The sequence below is a fragment of the Gymnoscopelus braueri genome (genome assembly GCF_963280865.1).
Source record: "Gymnoscopelus braueri genome assembly, chromosome: 14".
Lineage (NCBI taxonomy): Eukaryota > Metazoa > Chordata > Actinopteri > Myctophiformes > Myctophidae > Gymnoscopelus > Gymnoscopelus braueri.
The window spans coordinates 24,727,981-24,744,925 of NC_137619.1; the positions used below are offsets into that span (position 1 = coordinate 24,727,981).

Consider the following 16,945-nt stretch of genomic DNA (forward strand, 5'->3'; position numbering starts at 1 on the left):
GGCATACTTAGATTTACATGAGCTCGTGAGATTACATTAAAAAAATACATCACACGTTGTCCAAGAAATGAAAACGTGAAGTATCATCAAACAAACTGTTAGAAGAAGAACATTATTGGCCGCCGCGATGGTAGTTCTACTGTCCCATTAGAACTGCAATCCCCAGAAAGCAACGCGCGTCAGATGGCTTAGTTGAGTCTGGGTGCATCCACACATGATGGGATGGGATGGGATAGACGGGCGGAAGTCCCATACACACCCATGTTATCGCGACCGTTCTTCCGGTTTTAAACTTAACATGGGTGTGTATGGGACTTCCGCCCGTCTATCCCATCCCATCCCATCATGTGTGTATGCACCCTCTCCCGTGTTGTTTTGGAGTGTTGAGTAACGGGGCTGTGCAAAAAAATCACTGATCTGACAACTGCATGCAGCAGACTGAACCATACTGCAGTGTCTTGTCTCATTTGTATATCAGGCCCACCGCGTTCGCACCACTGCTGCCATGTCCGCTTATTATAAGCGACTTTGGGCTTATTTTTCTGTGAAGTTTTATATTGGTAGTTGCGGGTTGCATTTTTTGATGGCTTGTTTCTAAAGTGTATATAGCTGCTTATTTGGGCTTGTTGCCTAGTGAGTTTTTTTTTAATTCTGGTTGAAACCAATGTTTCTGAAACATTTTCAAGTCAAGGACCCCCAAATTAATATGTATTTGTATATTTTCCCCCCATACATATTCGTGTATTGTGTTGTTAGAATCAGGTTTCAAAATAATTGAAATAGCAACGGGTCACGTCACGACGCGTTGTGAGCGTTTAGATCTGCTATTTTCAAAAAGCCAACGTTATTATAAAGTGCTCATGTGTTTTGTCGCTTCTTTTCATAGACCGGGTTGCTTATTTCTCTCACAAAACCTGGCATCATTGCTCCCGTTTCCAATGTTTACTTCTCCGGCGTGTCCTCCTTCTTTACAGCAGCCGACCTACACAGAGATATGCTGAGTTTTATGGCAGATAATTTTAATGTTTCGTCGTTCAACAACAACCATATTATGTTTATAATACGACAGAATCTGATCCAACTTGTGGACGGATAATGACGCACTAGGCGAGCGTTAGATAGGTAGGTTAGGCTTCACCAATAGGTGTACCAGCTTGTTTCAGTGTTGCCATGTCCGCTTATTATATGCAACTTTGGGCTTGTTTTTCTGTAAAGTTGCTTATACATATTGATAGTTGCGGGTTGCGTTTTTTTTGTCTCTAAAGTGTAGTTGCTTATTTGGGGTTTGTTTCCTAAATGTTGTTTAAACCAGTGGTTCTCAAACATTATCATGTCAAGGACCCCCAAATTAATATCATGTATTTGTCCAGGGACCCCCGTACCAGATTTGTGATGTTAAAATATTTCGAAGATTTTTGTTTTTCAAGATTTGTTTGAGAATACGAAAATAGCAGATCTACATGCTCACATCGCCACGCGTTGTGAGCTTGTAGATCGGCTATTTTCAAATAGCCAATGCATATAGGTTTAAAGTGCTCATATATGTGGCCTGTATATATATAGTCGCTTCTTTTGGGGCTTGTTTTCATAGACCTGGTTTCTTATTTCTCACGCCTAATCTGGCAACGCTGACTTGTTTCCTTTTGGGCAACAAAAGGCAGCAGATCCTGCGCATCGCATCGGGGCTCCATCCATCCATCCATCCATCCATGATGGCGATGTTCCGGAGCTTTGTGTCGGCTAGCGGCGCCCAGCAGCTCCTCCGACAGCAGCAGCAGCAGCCCAGCGGCGGGGCCGCCACGGCGTCGGCCGCAGCAGAGAGCCTAGAGAGCCAGTTCTCCTGCCCCATCTGCCTGGAGGTGTACCACAAGCCCGTCCAAATCCACAGCTGTGCACACACGTACGGTGATGTACAGATACATACACACTAGGGCTGTCACTGTCACAATCATGACATTTTACGTGACGATTGATTGTCACACTTGACGATTCAATTGTGTTTTTGTCGTTGAACACTGGAGCACATTATGAATAAAAATTACATTTATGTTTGGCCTTTTTAGGCGTTGAAGTTGCACAGGGCAGATGTGACAATAAATAAGCTAAATATACAAAGAAATGACTGACATATTTTATAACTTTATACTTAAGCAAAAAAAACTTGGAAATGGCCAATCTAAGCTCACAACGAGCTTGTAGATCTGCTATTTCCACTACTTTTTTAAAATGTTTGGAAATATATCAAACGATGTAAACGATTATGACGATTATGCAAAAATAATTGCAATTACGCAAATTGTTGCGATTAGACAATTATGTAATAATTGTGACAGGCCTAATACACATCTTCTACTGCTGTTCATGTAACTCTTGACAGTAAATGCAACCAGGGTCCATTTGGTTATACACAATACCTTTGTACAAACATACACTACAGTTACAAACTGATACATTAAACAGGATTCTGCTGTGTATGGCACTGGTGCGTTTAGGGTTGAGCTCTGTTTCAGGTTGTCTATGGTGTGTAAGTTCAGTCTGGTGCAATTTATATATTGTTTCAGATCTCGTTTTTAGTAAGGGTAGACATGCGATGATGACATGACAGTCAGTGCCATCACAATGAATTCAGCCAGTGACTTGTTTTGCTTTTGAAGAAGGGATCATCAGCTTGCCATGGGGGTATTTCTAAAAAGAAAATTAGAGACAAAGGAAGCTTGGTTTGAGAAGAACTCTGAACTCAGGCTTTTAGAAGTGGAATGTCTAGATAGATAGATTCAAATGCAAAAGTGTGCCTATTTATTTATATTATTTAAAGTTTGACATGGCCAAAATTCAATTAGCCTTGCTGCAACTGGACTCATTAAAAAAAGTTTTGCCATGTGTTGTGAAAGGTCCACATACAGCGTTTACAAGTTTAAAGCTCCATTGTGCAACCTACACTGTCCTCCTTACTGATAAAAAGATGAAATAACAAGTGCGTGTCAATAAGCCAGCACCCGCACTGTCTAGCAAAAAAAAAATCACACTGCCCCAACAGAATAGCTGCCAAAGTCAGCCAATTCAAACAATCTAGCAACTATTGGCGGGCTGTTCTAGTTTTGTTTTGTCAAGTGAAGACTGTTTTGTCAACTAACTTCAAAATGTGTCTTTTTTGGCTTGCCATTCAAATTGCTGTCCTCAGTGGAAGGGCGCAACCTCTACTATACGTGCAATTTAACCTGCAAATAGACATTCTTGCTCTTGTCCCCTGACTATCAACATTTTGCTCAACCAGACACATTCCAGCATTTCGAGTGTATAGTCGCAACATCGCCAAGTTCAATGCTAGCTTACCTGTGTGACAAATGCTTCCCCATCTCCAACCTCAGTGTCCTGTGTCTACATGGTCTTGTCTAAATAAAGAAAACCTGCCTAAAATAATCTTAAAACTACAGATACTGCATCAGTGATGATAGTTAAAATATTTTTTGTTATATCATTTTGTACAATTATTGCCAAAACGGATTGTTGGCCAATTCATTGGTACATCCTTAAGCTTATCTATGCATTAGGTGCGATTTCTTTTTTGCATAAAGCGAAAAAGCAAATGAGTCCTGGGCTATGGTCCTGAGCTGACCCTTGCACTGTTCCTTTTTAAAAGGAAAACAGCTGATGTTGACAGAGGGCCGATGAGATGTGTTTGACAACACTGCTATCATTCTGCAAGCTGGAACACAGGGTAGTACGGCATGGCTTTGTTTGGTTCACGCACCATGTCATGCGGGGTTTGATTTGGCTTCATATAAATATGTGAGATATTAATAGATATGGGGGGGGGGGGGGTTGGGAGGGGGAGGGGAAGTTGGGGAGGGATTTTTTAAAGTCCCCTTCAGGAGCTGTAGTAGGAGTGTTTGAATTTAGAGTATTGCAATTTTCTCTTTTCTTTTTTGGGGGCATTCGCACACAAAATGTGTTGAATTAGGGGAGATATACCAACCCAAAGCCTTCTGGGAGTACCTTTTTTAATTTGATTCATTTCATTGTTTTAAATGTTTTTATCTCTTCTTGACCTTTTATGCCATGTAGCACTTTGACGAGATTTGTGTCAAGTATAAAGTGTTACAAATAAAATACATTTTATTATTTATTTTATTGTGTTCACCTGCTAATGCTGTGTCCACGCTGGCAGACACAAAAGATACAAAGCTACACAGCATATTTGTAGCTTTGTAGCTGAAAGAACTTGAAACCAGCTCAACTTTCGCTGGTCGCTGGCTTCGGTTGAAAAATAATGGTAGCCTATATCTTTGTAGCTGCTGGTGTGAACACAGCATAATACAGGCTATAGACGAATCCACAGACGCGCTGCCTGTAGCTGCCTGTAGGCGGCCATTGCTGCGGTGTCGCGTCCGCGGAGAGTTGACACCGCAGCAATGGCTGCGCGCAGGGCAGCGCTCCGTGGATTCGTGTATATAGACAATTTTTAGTTTTATAGATAAAATGAAGTGTTTTTCATTGGTCCTGTCTTTGTACATTTTTTTGATGATGGAAGAACACACCAACTGGTTGTTGTAGAAATTGTGTATTATAAATTATGCAAATCTCTGCATGCGTGAGTGTGCATGTGTACCTGTCCTTTGCGTAAATCGAGAAACGGCTAACCGATCGACTTCAAACTCTGTCTGCGGATCGCAGAGGACCCGAAGGGGTGTGCTTGGCGTGAAGTCGATTGGATTGGTCGTCCAGAACCACCGATCCGACCGATATGCCCATATATGCCACCAATATATATAGGCATATATGGAGATCTCTGTCTTTCTGTCTCTGTTTCTCTGTTTCTCAGTGTCCCTTTTATGCCATATATGGAGATCCCTGATGTCATTAATATGATGTCATAGTACTGATGCCATAGACTTGTTAGCCTGGCCTGAGTATTACAGTATGGATAATGCATAAGTACTCTGTCAATGGGCATTGCATAACCAGACAGGTTATGCCCAACGGGAATCGTTCCCAATGGGCATCGACCTAGTTGACTATAGATGCATGCAATCTGCGCGTGTGCATATTTGTCCTTTGCGTATCTCAACAACCGCCCAACTGATCGACTTCAAACTCGGCACGTGTATCACAGAGTACCCAAATATGGATATCTCTGATGTCATCAATATGAAGTCATAGTACTGATTATTACTATGATTATGGGTACTGCTCCAAGTACTCTGACAACAGGTACAGAACGGGTTCTCTGACTTAAAATGGATATGTTGCATAACAGGGGCATGTGTTCCCAACGGGCATCGGCCTAGTAGTAATTAGTTTGTATTAGCCACGATTCTAGACAGGCTACTAGCGTGTAATACTAAGCGTATAAGAAGAGCTGAAGAACTGAACACTCTTGTATGTTGCCTTGGATAATATTTCCCCTAAGTAGGACATACAGTATAATGAAACACTAATGACTTAAAAGACAAAGGAGTGTACTAAGCTTCCAATTAATCCATGGCATTTGGACGGACCTTTTAGTCAAAAGTTTTTACATTCTTTTTGACTAATAAAAATGTCAATCAATCAAAGCATTCATACAGCTAGGCTCACATGAGATTGTGACAAGTGTTCATATTTCACTGTTTCCTCTGTTTTCATCTCCTTCCTTAGGTTCTGTGGAGAGTGTCTGCAGCCATGTCTTCAGGTGACCTCTCCTCTTTGCCCTCTCTGTCGAGTGCCCTTCGACCCCAAGAAGGTAGACAGGTCATCCAGTGTTGAAAAACAGCTGACCTCACACAAAGCCCCCTGTCGGGGGTGTAGCAAAAAGGTAGGTACACACACATACACCATTATCAACTCAGACATTCGTTATCGTAACGAGTGACATATGAATTTTAATCTGTTGAGTTATTGGATCGCGGACCCGTCTCCTCGGGCAATGGGATCTAAACTCTGCTCTCCAGGAGAGCCACACTGAAAGTGATTTTCTCTCGCTCACTTTCTGTCCCTTAATTTTAACATTCCTTGGTATCTTTCATTATTTCTTTCAATTTATCTCTTTTTGGTCTCTGTCTGTTTCGTCCTGTGTGTGTAGGTTGCTCTGGTGAAGATGAGGTCTCACATTGCTTCCTGTTCTAAGGTTCAGGAGCAGATGGCCAACTGTCCCAAGTTTGTTCCTGTTGTACCCACATCACAACCCATCCCTAGGTACCACTCAGATACACACACACACACACACACACGTTAGAATTGTGCTAGAGGCCTGGGAGACTGCATGCACACAAAATTGTTCTTAAAATGGCATTCCCTGAAATACCTGAAGAGAGGTCTTACTACCGAAATGAAAAACAGGCTAATTCTGGACACACACACACACACACACACACACACACACACACACACACACACACACACACACACACACACACACACACACACACACACACGCACGTTAGAATTGTGCTAGAGGCCTGGGAGACTGCATGCACACAAAATTGTTCTTAAAATGGCATTCCCTGAAATACCTGAAGAGAGGTCTTACTGCCGAAATGAAAAACAGGCTAATTCTGGGCTGAAACAACACACATTTTGATGGTGAGTAAGGAACCTCAGGGATGCCACAATACACTCGGCTCATGATTCAGTTCGACACACGATACTGGTGTTCATGATACGTGAATGAAATATCACTTAAGAAAAGATCCTACTGTGACAAATACAGCTTTAACATGATCTGAAGGGGTGATTCACCCCTTCATTTCACATTTGTTTTTATCACTCAACCCTGGGACAGCATCAGTTTTATGGAATTTAGAATTGGCAACCTAATAAATGGACACAAAGGGGGATACTGTACAGTACTTTACTCCTCCACTCCAGAGTAAGGCAGACAGAAGATCTAAGGCAAGTCCAGAGTGTGAACTATACATCAAAATAACACTTGAGGTTGAGGGCACATTGCTCAATGCAAAACTATAGAAAAGTCTGCCACAGTCTTCTTTTTTTCTTCCACCACTGAGCTGATATTCACTTATAACCAGCATCACAGCTAGAGATGGGATGATACGAAAATGTCATGGCAAGATATTATTGCGATAATCAAAATGCTTAAAACTCTTAAAATGCCCCAAAAACGACTGAAATCATGTGACTTTTTTGTTTGTTTCTTTCCCACTGAGCTCATTCTAATGAATTATATGAGGTGTGTCAGAAAAGTAACAGGACTGTGGTAGCCTCGCTCATGCTAATGGAGTATGAGTATACACTTAATTCCCTGTTTTCACCACTTGCTCTAATATTGTTCACTTCTCTCACTCTGTGCTTCTGTTCCAGGCTGTTGTGTAATTACACTGCTGTTACTCTCTGTCACGCAACTGGAGGTGGCACAAACATGGAGCAAAGAATCAATTTGAAATTCCTGGTTAAGTTGGGTTAGGGCTAGGGTTAGTAGGGTTAGGGCCTAACCCTAATACTGTGTGTCTGTGCGTGCATGCATGTGTTAAAATTATGGAGAAATACTTCATCAGTGGATCATGCAAAAAGCAAAAAAGTAGAAATGCTCAATTAGCACTTCAAAGCTTATGTTTAACCATGGTGTTCTTGCCTCTGCAGCAATATCCCAAACCGGTCAACATTTGCGTGCCCATTCTGTGGGTCCAAAAACTTAGACCAGCAGGAGTTGGTGAAACACTGTATGGACAGCCACCGCAATGACGCTAATAAAGTGGTAAGACTAAATGCTGTATATGACATGATAAAAGGGCCAGATATTATGATTTTTGTGCTGGAGCCAGACACCACTATTTTGCTTCCACAGTTCAGAAGCATAGAAGAGAAAAATGCACAGAGCGAATAGAAACAGTCCCGCTGATGCCATGATGAAACGCAACAATTTCTGTCATTTGGTTAAAATACGGAGGACAAGTCACTCTGCATGAGTATCTAAATTGTAACTGTCTAAATGTAATTGCAGTCAGGTCACAGCTATACAACAAATGCATCGCAAATATCTGTTTGAAAAGACTCACCATCCAAAGGTTTGTGGTAGTAGCACTCACAGATACAACGTGTGTGTGTGTGTGTGTGTGTGTGTGTGTGTGTGTGTGTGTGTGTGTGTGTGTGTGTGTGTGTGTGTGTGTGTGTGTGTGTGTGTGTGTGTGTGTGTGTGTGTGTGTGTGTGTGTGTGTGTGTGTGTGTGTGTGTGTGTGTGTGTGTGTGTGTGTGTGTGTGTGTGTGTGTGTGTGTGTGTGTGTGTGTGTGTGTTGCCAGGTGTGCCCTGTGTGCTCAGCGATGCCATGGGGAGACCCCAGCTATAAGAGTTCCAACTTCCTCCAGCATCTCCTACACAGACATAAGTTCTCCTATGACACCTTTGTGGTGAGTGGAGCGTGTGTGTACACTGCATGTACAGCATGCAGGCTAGTGCCTTGTTGTATAAAACAATGGCATTGTATATTTAAGTTACTTTTTATATCTGCCCTGAGCAATTTCTGTTTACAAAGCCTAAAAGGCACACAGAAATGTAATTTTTCTGTTCCAATGTTTATTGAATTCTGTCCAAATTCGACCTGGAGCTTTTTTTCTTCTCTTTTGCAACCTTAGAGATCAAATAGAAAAATAAGGTACAGGTCAAATGTGGATGGAATTCCCTTTCAAACTCTGCATTTGTCCATGGTTTGACTAATAATAGGTTTGTATGTGGTGTTGCTTTTGTATTTACAGGACTATAGTATTGATGAGGAAGCAGCCCTGCAGGCAGCTCTGGCACTTTCCCTGGCTGAAAACTGACAGCATCATCAGTCCTTCCTACATCCTCCGGCCATCATACTAGTACTCCCCCCTGCTTACCGCCATCTTTGTTTCCCCCGTGGCTCTTCCTGTAAGGCTTTCGTTAATTGCCCCAACCATCTCTTGCCGACAAACACACGTTTGAACCAGTGTTGAATTTGCCCTGTCCTGACGTCATCCATATAGAGCAGTGGTTGGGCTCCCCCCCCCCAAGGAGACCCACCCCACTTAGGGTCGTTGACGCTAAAAAAAAAAAAACTCACAACGATCCAGCTCTTGCCGCCCATGCACAAATGAGCGCGAGAAGTTCACGAGACCGTGCCCGCTCGCCTCACCGCCCCTCAACTTCTCCGCGCGTCCCAAATAATCGCCTGCCTCTCATTGAAAATGAATTACATAGGCACTACATAGGAATTAGAGAACCAGTGATTTAAAGGTCCAAATTCTCATCTCAGCCATCCGCTTCTCTCCAAGGAGAGGAGCTTGTATTGTATCTGGTCCATTTTGTAAATCAACAAAACATGGTGATTCTTGTTTTTTACCCACTCATCAAATCCTCCCACACAGAGAGTTCAAACACAGCCTTCAATTGGAATGTAATTGGCGGCTACAACACATCCCGAGGAATCAAACATCCATGTGGGAGAATGAAGGATCCTGAAAATTCATGAACATTTTCTTCTCTCTTAAACTTCCAATAATGTTAACGGCATAGCTGTGTGTTTGTTTCAACAAAGGAGTTGGTTCATATAAAAGTTGGCTGGCGTGGCCACTATTGGTGATAGGGCCGTTATGGCTTCATGTTGGTTCTAAGATACAAAAAGGGAAGCAGATTTCATCTTTTGTATGTATGTTGTATTTCATACTTATTTTCTTAGTATGATTAGGAAGCTGAAAGGCAGAAAGTAAAGCAGAGATACTGGAGGCGATCAAAGGTGGGATTTGAGCCGATAGGCCAACTGTATGAGGATCTAGATGTGGAAGTGCTGCTCAAACATTAATTGACACTGTCTCAAATATCTCTCAAGTCTGTGGTCGTTGCGATAGGAGGGCGGGCAGAAAGGTAGCACCACATTTAACCTGCTACACACAAAACTGCCATAACGATGGCACAGCATTAATGTGTTCTGTTTTACAGTTTGAACAATAGGAGTGAGTGTATGTCTTTGCCAGTTTTGACATTGAATCTTCACGGGACACAGTGAAGAGAAGGCAAACCTGAACAATGTTTGCAACTACTGTATATTTATAATACATTATATTTTAACATTTGGAAAGGGTCAGAAAGGTTTCTCTGAGCAGGAAAATTTGTTTTTTTCCAGCACCGCGCAAGTGAGCTCTTGACATACAGAACACATTGTTTCTGTGTTATGTCAGATTTTAATTTTTATTTCATTTTACGATCGAAAATCGGCACGTTCATACAGTTAAGAAATACATTTAATTTCAAGTGTATGGACGTTACTCTGTCTCTGTCAACCCCTACTGTTGGTCTTGGGGATGGTGTAGAAGACTTACCACATGTGTCCTCTTATACACATGGAGTCGTCTGCTGCTTCTTTTCACCTGACAGGAGTTTCACCGGGAGGATGTAACACATGGAGGAACATGCTTTCTGTTTTGCTCCCTACTGATCTGGCTACTAACCTGTAGGAGTCACTAATGCTGCGACAGAGATCACCTTCCACGACTTTCTAAACAATAACCCAATTGTGTTCATTGGAGTGCCGGAGGATTATCGAGGATACACGAAAAAAGAATTTCAGATGACCCGAAGGGGTGAACAGACTTATGTTTGGTTGGACATGATATCCACAGCTGCCACATTACATTACCAGTATGGTCTATAATACCAAAACCACTACACTAGTATCAACCAGTAAGAGACAATAACAAGTCATCCACAGAAAGAATAGCAGCCTCTTTTTATGCTTGTCAGTACCTGCACTTGCCAGTTTATTTTCTACAAGACTTAGCTCTAGATATTAGATAAAAAATCTAATCAAATTGCTGGGTTGAGTTTTAACCTCCACTCTACTGCTTCCCCAGATCCTACTACAAGAAGTATTTTTATGATGCACCTGTCAAGATAAAAGAAAAAAAAATATATATATATATTTTTGGAAAAAGTTTGTTTCCATATTGTGCACAGATATCGAAATAGTTCTGGTGTGATGTGTATGCGTGGGTTTCTTTGTGTGTGTACATTTTAGGTACTGTTAAAACCTGTAAAACCTGCGTTGCACTGGTAAACGGGGTTTAAAAGATGTCTTGTACACTAGTATAACTTAGTATGACCACTAGAGGGCAATGCTGTCAAGAAATGTAGCGCATACGGAGCATGTTCCATAATAAATCCATCAATGACATCAACAAAATGTACCGAAGGGTTCATTGATGTGGTTTCTTCAAGTTGTTTATAAACAATTACTTATTGTGTTTGTCAGTCATTATCGGTTCCTGAACCGGGACCACATTTCTACAAGCTCTAACATCTGGGAGTTTGAGGTCACACAGATGCATTGGCTAATTGCCCTCCCAGATCCTTACCCTGACCTTTAGCATTGATTGATTGATGTACTTTATTTAGTAAGACATGAGAACATCAGTACATGGAAGTACAAAGTACAGCACACTCATACCTAGACCTAAGGGGGGGGGGGGCCGCCAAATCAGGTTTTGTTTTTAATGTTTTTTTCTATTTTTACATAACCACTTCAACCCTAGCATCCATATTCTGGGGGGGGGGGACATTAGCCGAAGATAACTACGCTTGCGAGGCGTTGTGAGCTTGTAGATCGGCTATTTTTGACAAAAGTTGCCGATTTATTTCTCTACACTGAAGAGGAAAAGAGCAGACCAAGTACAGCGCCAAATATCAAGTTAACTAAGTATTGAGGGTTTAAGTGGTTAGATATATGAGAATTAACATGAATCCAACACATTAAAGGGCAATACCACTTTGGTAAAGGTTTGGGTTGTGTATTTACCTTGCCATGGTGTAACTCCAAAGGTGGAGAAGAAATTTTAAAGATTGAAACATTTTCATTCGGCTTTGAAAAAATATATTCACATTGAAATACACATCTAGTAGATATTGTCAGGTGATAGATGACACACACACACACACACACACACACACACACACACACACACACACACACACACACACACACACACACACACACACACACACACACACACACACACACACACACACCAGGTTCACTTAAATGAGAGGACACAACCACATTGAACGTTGATTGGACACTTTTTTTAAATGAATTAAAAATGAGAAAAGCACAAAAAAGCCAGAAGGCTTGTTTCCATTGTGGTCCTTTTGGGTTAGGGATGCAGGGGGAAACTACATAGATGTTTCTTTCATTCTTTATGTTCACACTCCTTTGGTATTCTGGGTAGATTGTCGCAAGCTCTGCACATTCCTGCAGACATAGTTTTATACAATGGTTGGTCAAGTTAGATCTTGTGGATGACAGAAGCTGATCCTTTGTAATCAAGTCCAATTCTTTCAGTGACGGATGGTAGAAGGTCCTCCATTAGTGCTTCCATTTACCATCACTACTGATGTGACGAGTGTGAAGTTTTTCTTTCAACATAAATCTCACTTGTTGATCTGCTATTCTCAAAAGATTTTCTATTATGACATGCCCAAAATTGGGGTGCCAGGTTTAAAGTGGTTAAATTACTGTTTAAAATAGAATTTTGGGGGTTTCACTGAAAGCATACAAGTAAAAAGTATAATTCTACTGTACAATAAATTTAAAAAAGCCAAGTAGCCCAGTGATACTGCTGGTGATGAAGAAGAAGAGTGTTTTTCAGATGGCTCAATCATATGTTTTCTTTTAGAGAAACAAAACACTGGAAGACTGACAGGAAATGTATAATTTACCCACATTATTTCATTCTGAAGCCAGGTGGTGATTTTCAGCAAACAAGCACTTTTTATGAGAAATAGACATGTCAATAGGCCTTATATGAAACAATATAACTTAAAGGGATATTTCACTTTCACATAAAATAAACATTAAAAAAAAATATTTAAAAAAAATGAAAGAAGTTATGGCAAAATAAAGGCCCCCTCACACATTAGTAGGACACTCTAATGCGTGAGGGGGCCATGAATTTTCCATTACTTTTTTCATTTATTTTTAATATATTTTTTAAATGTTCCCCCCGCCGAAAGTGAAGTATCCCTTTAACACCCCAAAACACTGATACAAAATGTTTTTCAATTGATTCTGGTACCTCTACGCAAGTACGCATGCCTGAGAACATCCCAAAGAAATCCAAGAAAATATACGTCCCAGAAAGGCGTCATTTTCTAGATCACTTACAAAAGGGTTTTCAATTGATTCTGGTACTGGTACCTATAGGAATTCTTAAACTTGACTATCTGGAAAGATAGTTAAGATGACGTCCAACATGGCTACCAGGAGCTTAAAATGGCTATATCTCAATTACTATTCAACCTACTGTAGAAAGGTGGTTTTGGTGTGTAACCCTAGGTTTTGGGGCTCAAGGAATGCGACTGAATCAGTGAAATTACCATCAGTTCATAATTGCCAAATCCAAGATACCAAGATGCTACCCAATTTCACTGTCAGCAGTGGTTCTCAAAGTGGCGTCCATAGACCCTCAGGTTTCCCTGAGGGAGTTCCAAATGGACCCTTTACAGGTCTGTAACTCTGAAAGTGTGCAAATTGAACCAAATGAACCCGTAATGTGGTTCCATTTGTACACTCTCAGAATGATGGGGGTCCTTGAAATTAAAAGGTTTGAGAACCACTGTCTTAGAGGATATTACCTACCAGATCATGGACTGGATTGGGGCTGGAACATGAATGAATGTTGCTCCAGACAGTCTCATGAAGGTCATTGTAACTGCTCCACTGCCTGCATGACTATCCGCTGCTCTTGTAGAAGAAATGGACTGTACTACTGTCTGTGGACCATGTCAACTCCATACTGTAGTGTAGGCTATAAGTTTCTTCCAGAGGAGTCAGAGGATGGCAATGCATAGTGACTGTATAAGACAACAAAACATGTCTATAATGGGCTGGTAAACATGGCTTACTGCATAACTTGACTAGCCTGGGTTCCAGCCTGCTTCACTACTTTCGTCGGAAGTGAGGAAAAAAATCTGCCAAGTTATAGCCTGGGGCTATAACTTGACTACTGTGGCGATCTAAGTAATTTTATAAATAATGATACATGTGCTTCCAAAACTGACATAAATATGACAGTTCATTTGTTGTTTTAGTACGATGGGACATCACCTTGGGACGATAACCATCTTGGTTGACAATAAATGATTAACTGATGGTAATTTCACTGACTCAGTCACATTCCCTTGAGCCCCAAAACCTAGGGTTGAATAGAATTTGAAATATAGCCATTTCATGCTCCGGGCAGCCCTTTTGGACGTCATCTTGAACATGACGCCTTTCCGGGACTTATATGTTTCTAGATATATTTTATGTTCACAAGCAAGCTTAGAGGTATAGCCTACCTGAATCAATTCAAAAACCTTTTGTCTAAATGTTTTGGGGGGTTAAGTGATATTTTTTTCATATAGGCCTATGACCTGTCTATTTCTCATTAAAAGTGCTTGTTTAATATAAGGCTGAAAATGGGAACCCCCACAGAATGAAATAATTTGGTAATTAAAGTACACATTTCATGAATCCTTAGAATCATATCAGTCTTTCAGTTTTTGTGTTTTGTTTTTCATATATACAGTATGTAGGCTATGTATACATACAGATATATATTGTGAGCTTGTAGATCTGCTATTTTCACATTATGTATCTGTGGAACCGAGTCAAACTAAATGTAATGCCTCAACTCCTACAATTCCAAGTGCTTGTCAGGGTGGGGGGTCCCCAGTTCAAATATGATTATTTAGGGGGGTAACTGCCTGGAAAGGTTGAGAACTGAACTAGACCAGTGTAACAGGTATAATAGGACATAGGTCTTCGTGCAACAAGTAAAGGTAAATCATCATAGGTAAATCCACATACATCCACATAGGTAAATCCACATAAGAAAGTATGAACGTAATCATGAGGGTACCCATCCTATTTTCATTGCACTGGCTCCCTGTCTCTTTCAGGATCGACGACAACGTCTCATTACCCATCAATGCATTAGCGGACATGCTCCTCCCTACCTACAAGGTTGTGGCTGGGGTGGTGAGTGTCATTGATGATACAACACACACACACACACACACACACACACACACACACACACACACACACACACACACACACACACACACACACACACACACACACACACACACACACACACACACACACACACACACACACACACACACACACACACACACACACACACACACACACACACACACACACACACACACACACACACACACACACACACACACACACCTGATGGAAAAAGGGGCAGGGGCGTTGTGGGTTGATTTGGCGAGGTTGGAAATGTTAACGCACTGCACCTGTCCCTTGCACTACGCTGTTTTTCCACAAGTGGAGAGATATAACAAGCTATCCTCTCTCCATCTCTATCTGTCCCTCCACTATAACTCTGTTATCTCCTGCTTCTCACCTCTCTCCTCTGCTCTATATCTGTCTCTTCTAACTATACCACTTCAATCCTCTCTCACTCCATCTCTATCCTTCTGTCTCTCACAATCCAAACCCTTATTCCTAGTTGATCCTTTCTTTACTCCTCCTTACCACTTAAGCCCCATTTCAAAGATAGTGGAAAATATCCAATTTACATGTTCACATTGCAAAGTGTTGTGAGCTTGCAGATCGGATATTTTCATAATTTCTTTGATTTATTTGGACATTTTTCACCTATGCCCAAAATGGATGCCAGGTTGAAAGAGATTTAATCATGCCATTCTTCTCTATGCTGAACCATCATAACACACATGTACAAAGTAAAATGTAATGCTGAGAGAGTAGAAATGTAATGGGTCCATGGACCATTTAGTTACTTTTGTAGACGCTTAAGTCAAATTAACGCTGAAGATGTTACTGTGTTATCCAAAATAATGTCCAGATACCGTCTCGAACAGATGTCTTCTCTGCCTTCTTTAAGCATTGACATTGAAAATCCCCAAGTTAATTTAACTCAGAGAGTGTTATAGTTTTGGATTTAAATTAACACTGACAATGTTTAGTGTATGGCACTAAATTCCTAGAAAAGATCCGAATGATACCATACCAAATGCTACCCCTGTTGGTGCTGTTTAGACTAATGTTGCACCATGTAGCAGTAAAAAGGGATTTCCCCTCACAGTAAACTTACAAGAGTGTACAAATGGAACAAAATTCCATTCCAGTGTTAATCTTCTGAGTTAGATTAACACTGATGGTTTTACAGTGTACAGGGCTAGCCTAGAAACCAGACGAATCTGCCAGTGCAAAAAAGAATTGCCCTCGGCCACGCAGTGATATTGTCTGGCCACGCGAGGCAAGTAGCCTACAGGGCATCATGCCAGGTGCTGATTTTGTCTACAGGGAAAATGTAGTATGGAAAGATTTAGTGGATCATTACGGTTTTATAACTCAAAATATCTTAGTTCTCCCTCTACCCCTTTCCCCCTAATTATTCCCTACCGCCTTTCTCTATCCAACACAGCAAAATCATCAGTGTGAATTTTTAACACTACAATATACAAATGTACTCTCTAAAAGTGTAAGTTTTTACACTCAAGTTAAATTAACACTGAAACACAATTTCTACTGTGTACTCGTCTCCCCTCCTCAAAGGTGTTTTGTTTTGTCTTGTTGTGCTGCACTGTTTATGGGTCCTGTAGCCTACTCCTCCCTGACATACATTCCCTCATTGCTTCTCATCCCTAATCACACTCACAGACAGTATACACACACAGTGTATACAGTACACACACACACACACACACACACACACACACACACACACACACACACACACACACACACGCACACGCACACACACACACGCGTGCACGCACGTATGCACACACACACAGTTTCAGATATCTTGGAAACAAGTGTAACCCCATCGAGCTCAAATACCATGCCAGGTGCCGATGGCCAGGGCATTTATATAAATGCCATAACACTTGCTGTGGAAATGTGTGTGTGTGTGTCTGAAAGGTTGTGGAGGTACCAGAATAGCTCCTTTGCTT

At 41.2% G+C, this 16,945-nt stretch overlaps 1 protein-coding gene across 2 annotated transcripts; it reads left to right on the forward strand.

The window, feature by feature from the left end:
* Positions 1 to 946: 946 nt before the first annotated feature.
* Positions 947 to 11,089, forward strand: rnf166 (ring finger protein 166). 2 transcript variants are annotated; one of them, XM_080449333.1, is made up of 7 exons: positions 947 to 1,122; positions 1,658 to 1,900; positions 5,638 to 5,794; positions 6,062 to 6,174; positions 7,579 to 7,693; positions 8,236 to 8,343; positions 8,689 to 11,089. In XM_080449333.1, the coding sequence occupies exons 2-7, from the start codon at positions 1,710 to 1,712 to the stop codon at positions 8,752 to 8,754; spliced, it is 750 nt and encodes a 249-aa protein (XP_080305459.1). In that variant the 5' UTR covers positions 947 to 1,122; positions 1,658 to 1,709; the 3' UTR covers positions 8,755 to 11,089. The 2 variants fall into 2 exon arrangements, with proteins under 2 accessions (XP_080305459.1, XP_080305460.1); XM_080449334.1 differs by having other exon boundaries at positions 1,662 to 1,900.
* The last annotated feature ends 5,856 nt before the right edge of the window (positions 11,090 to 16,945 follow it).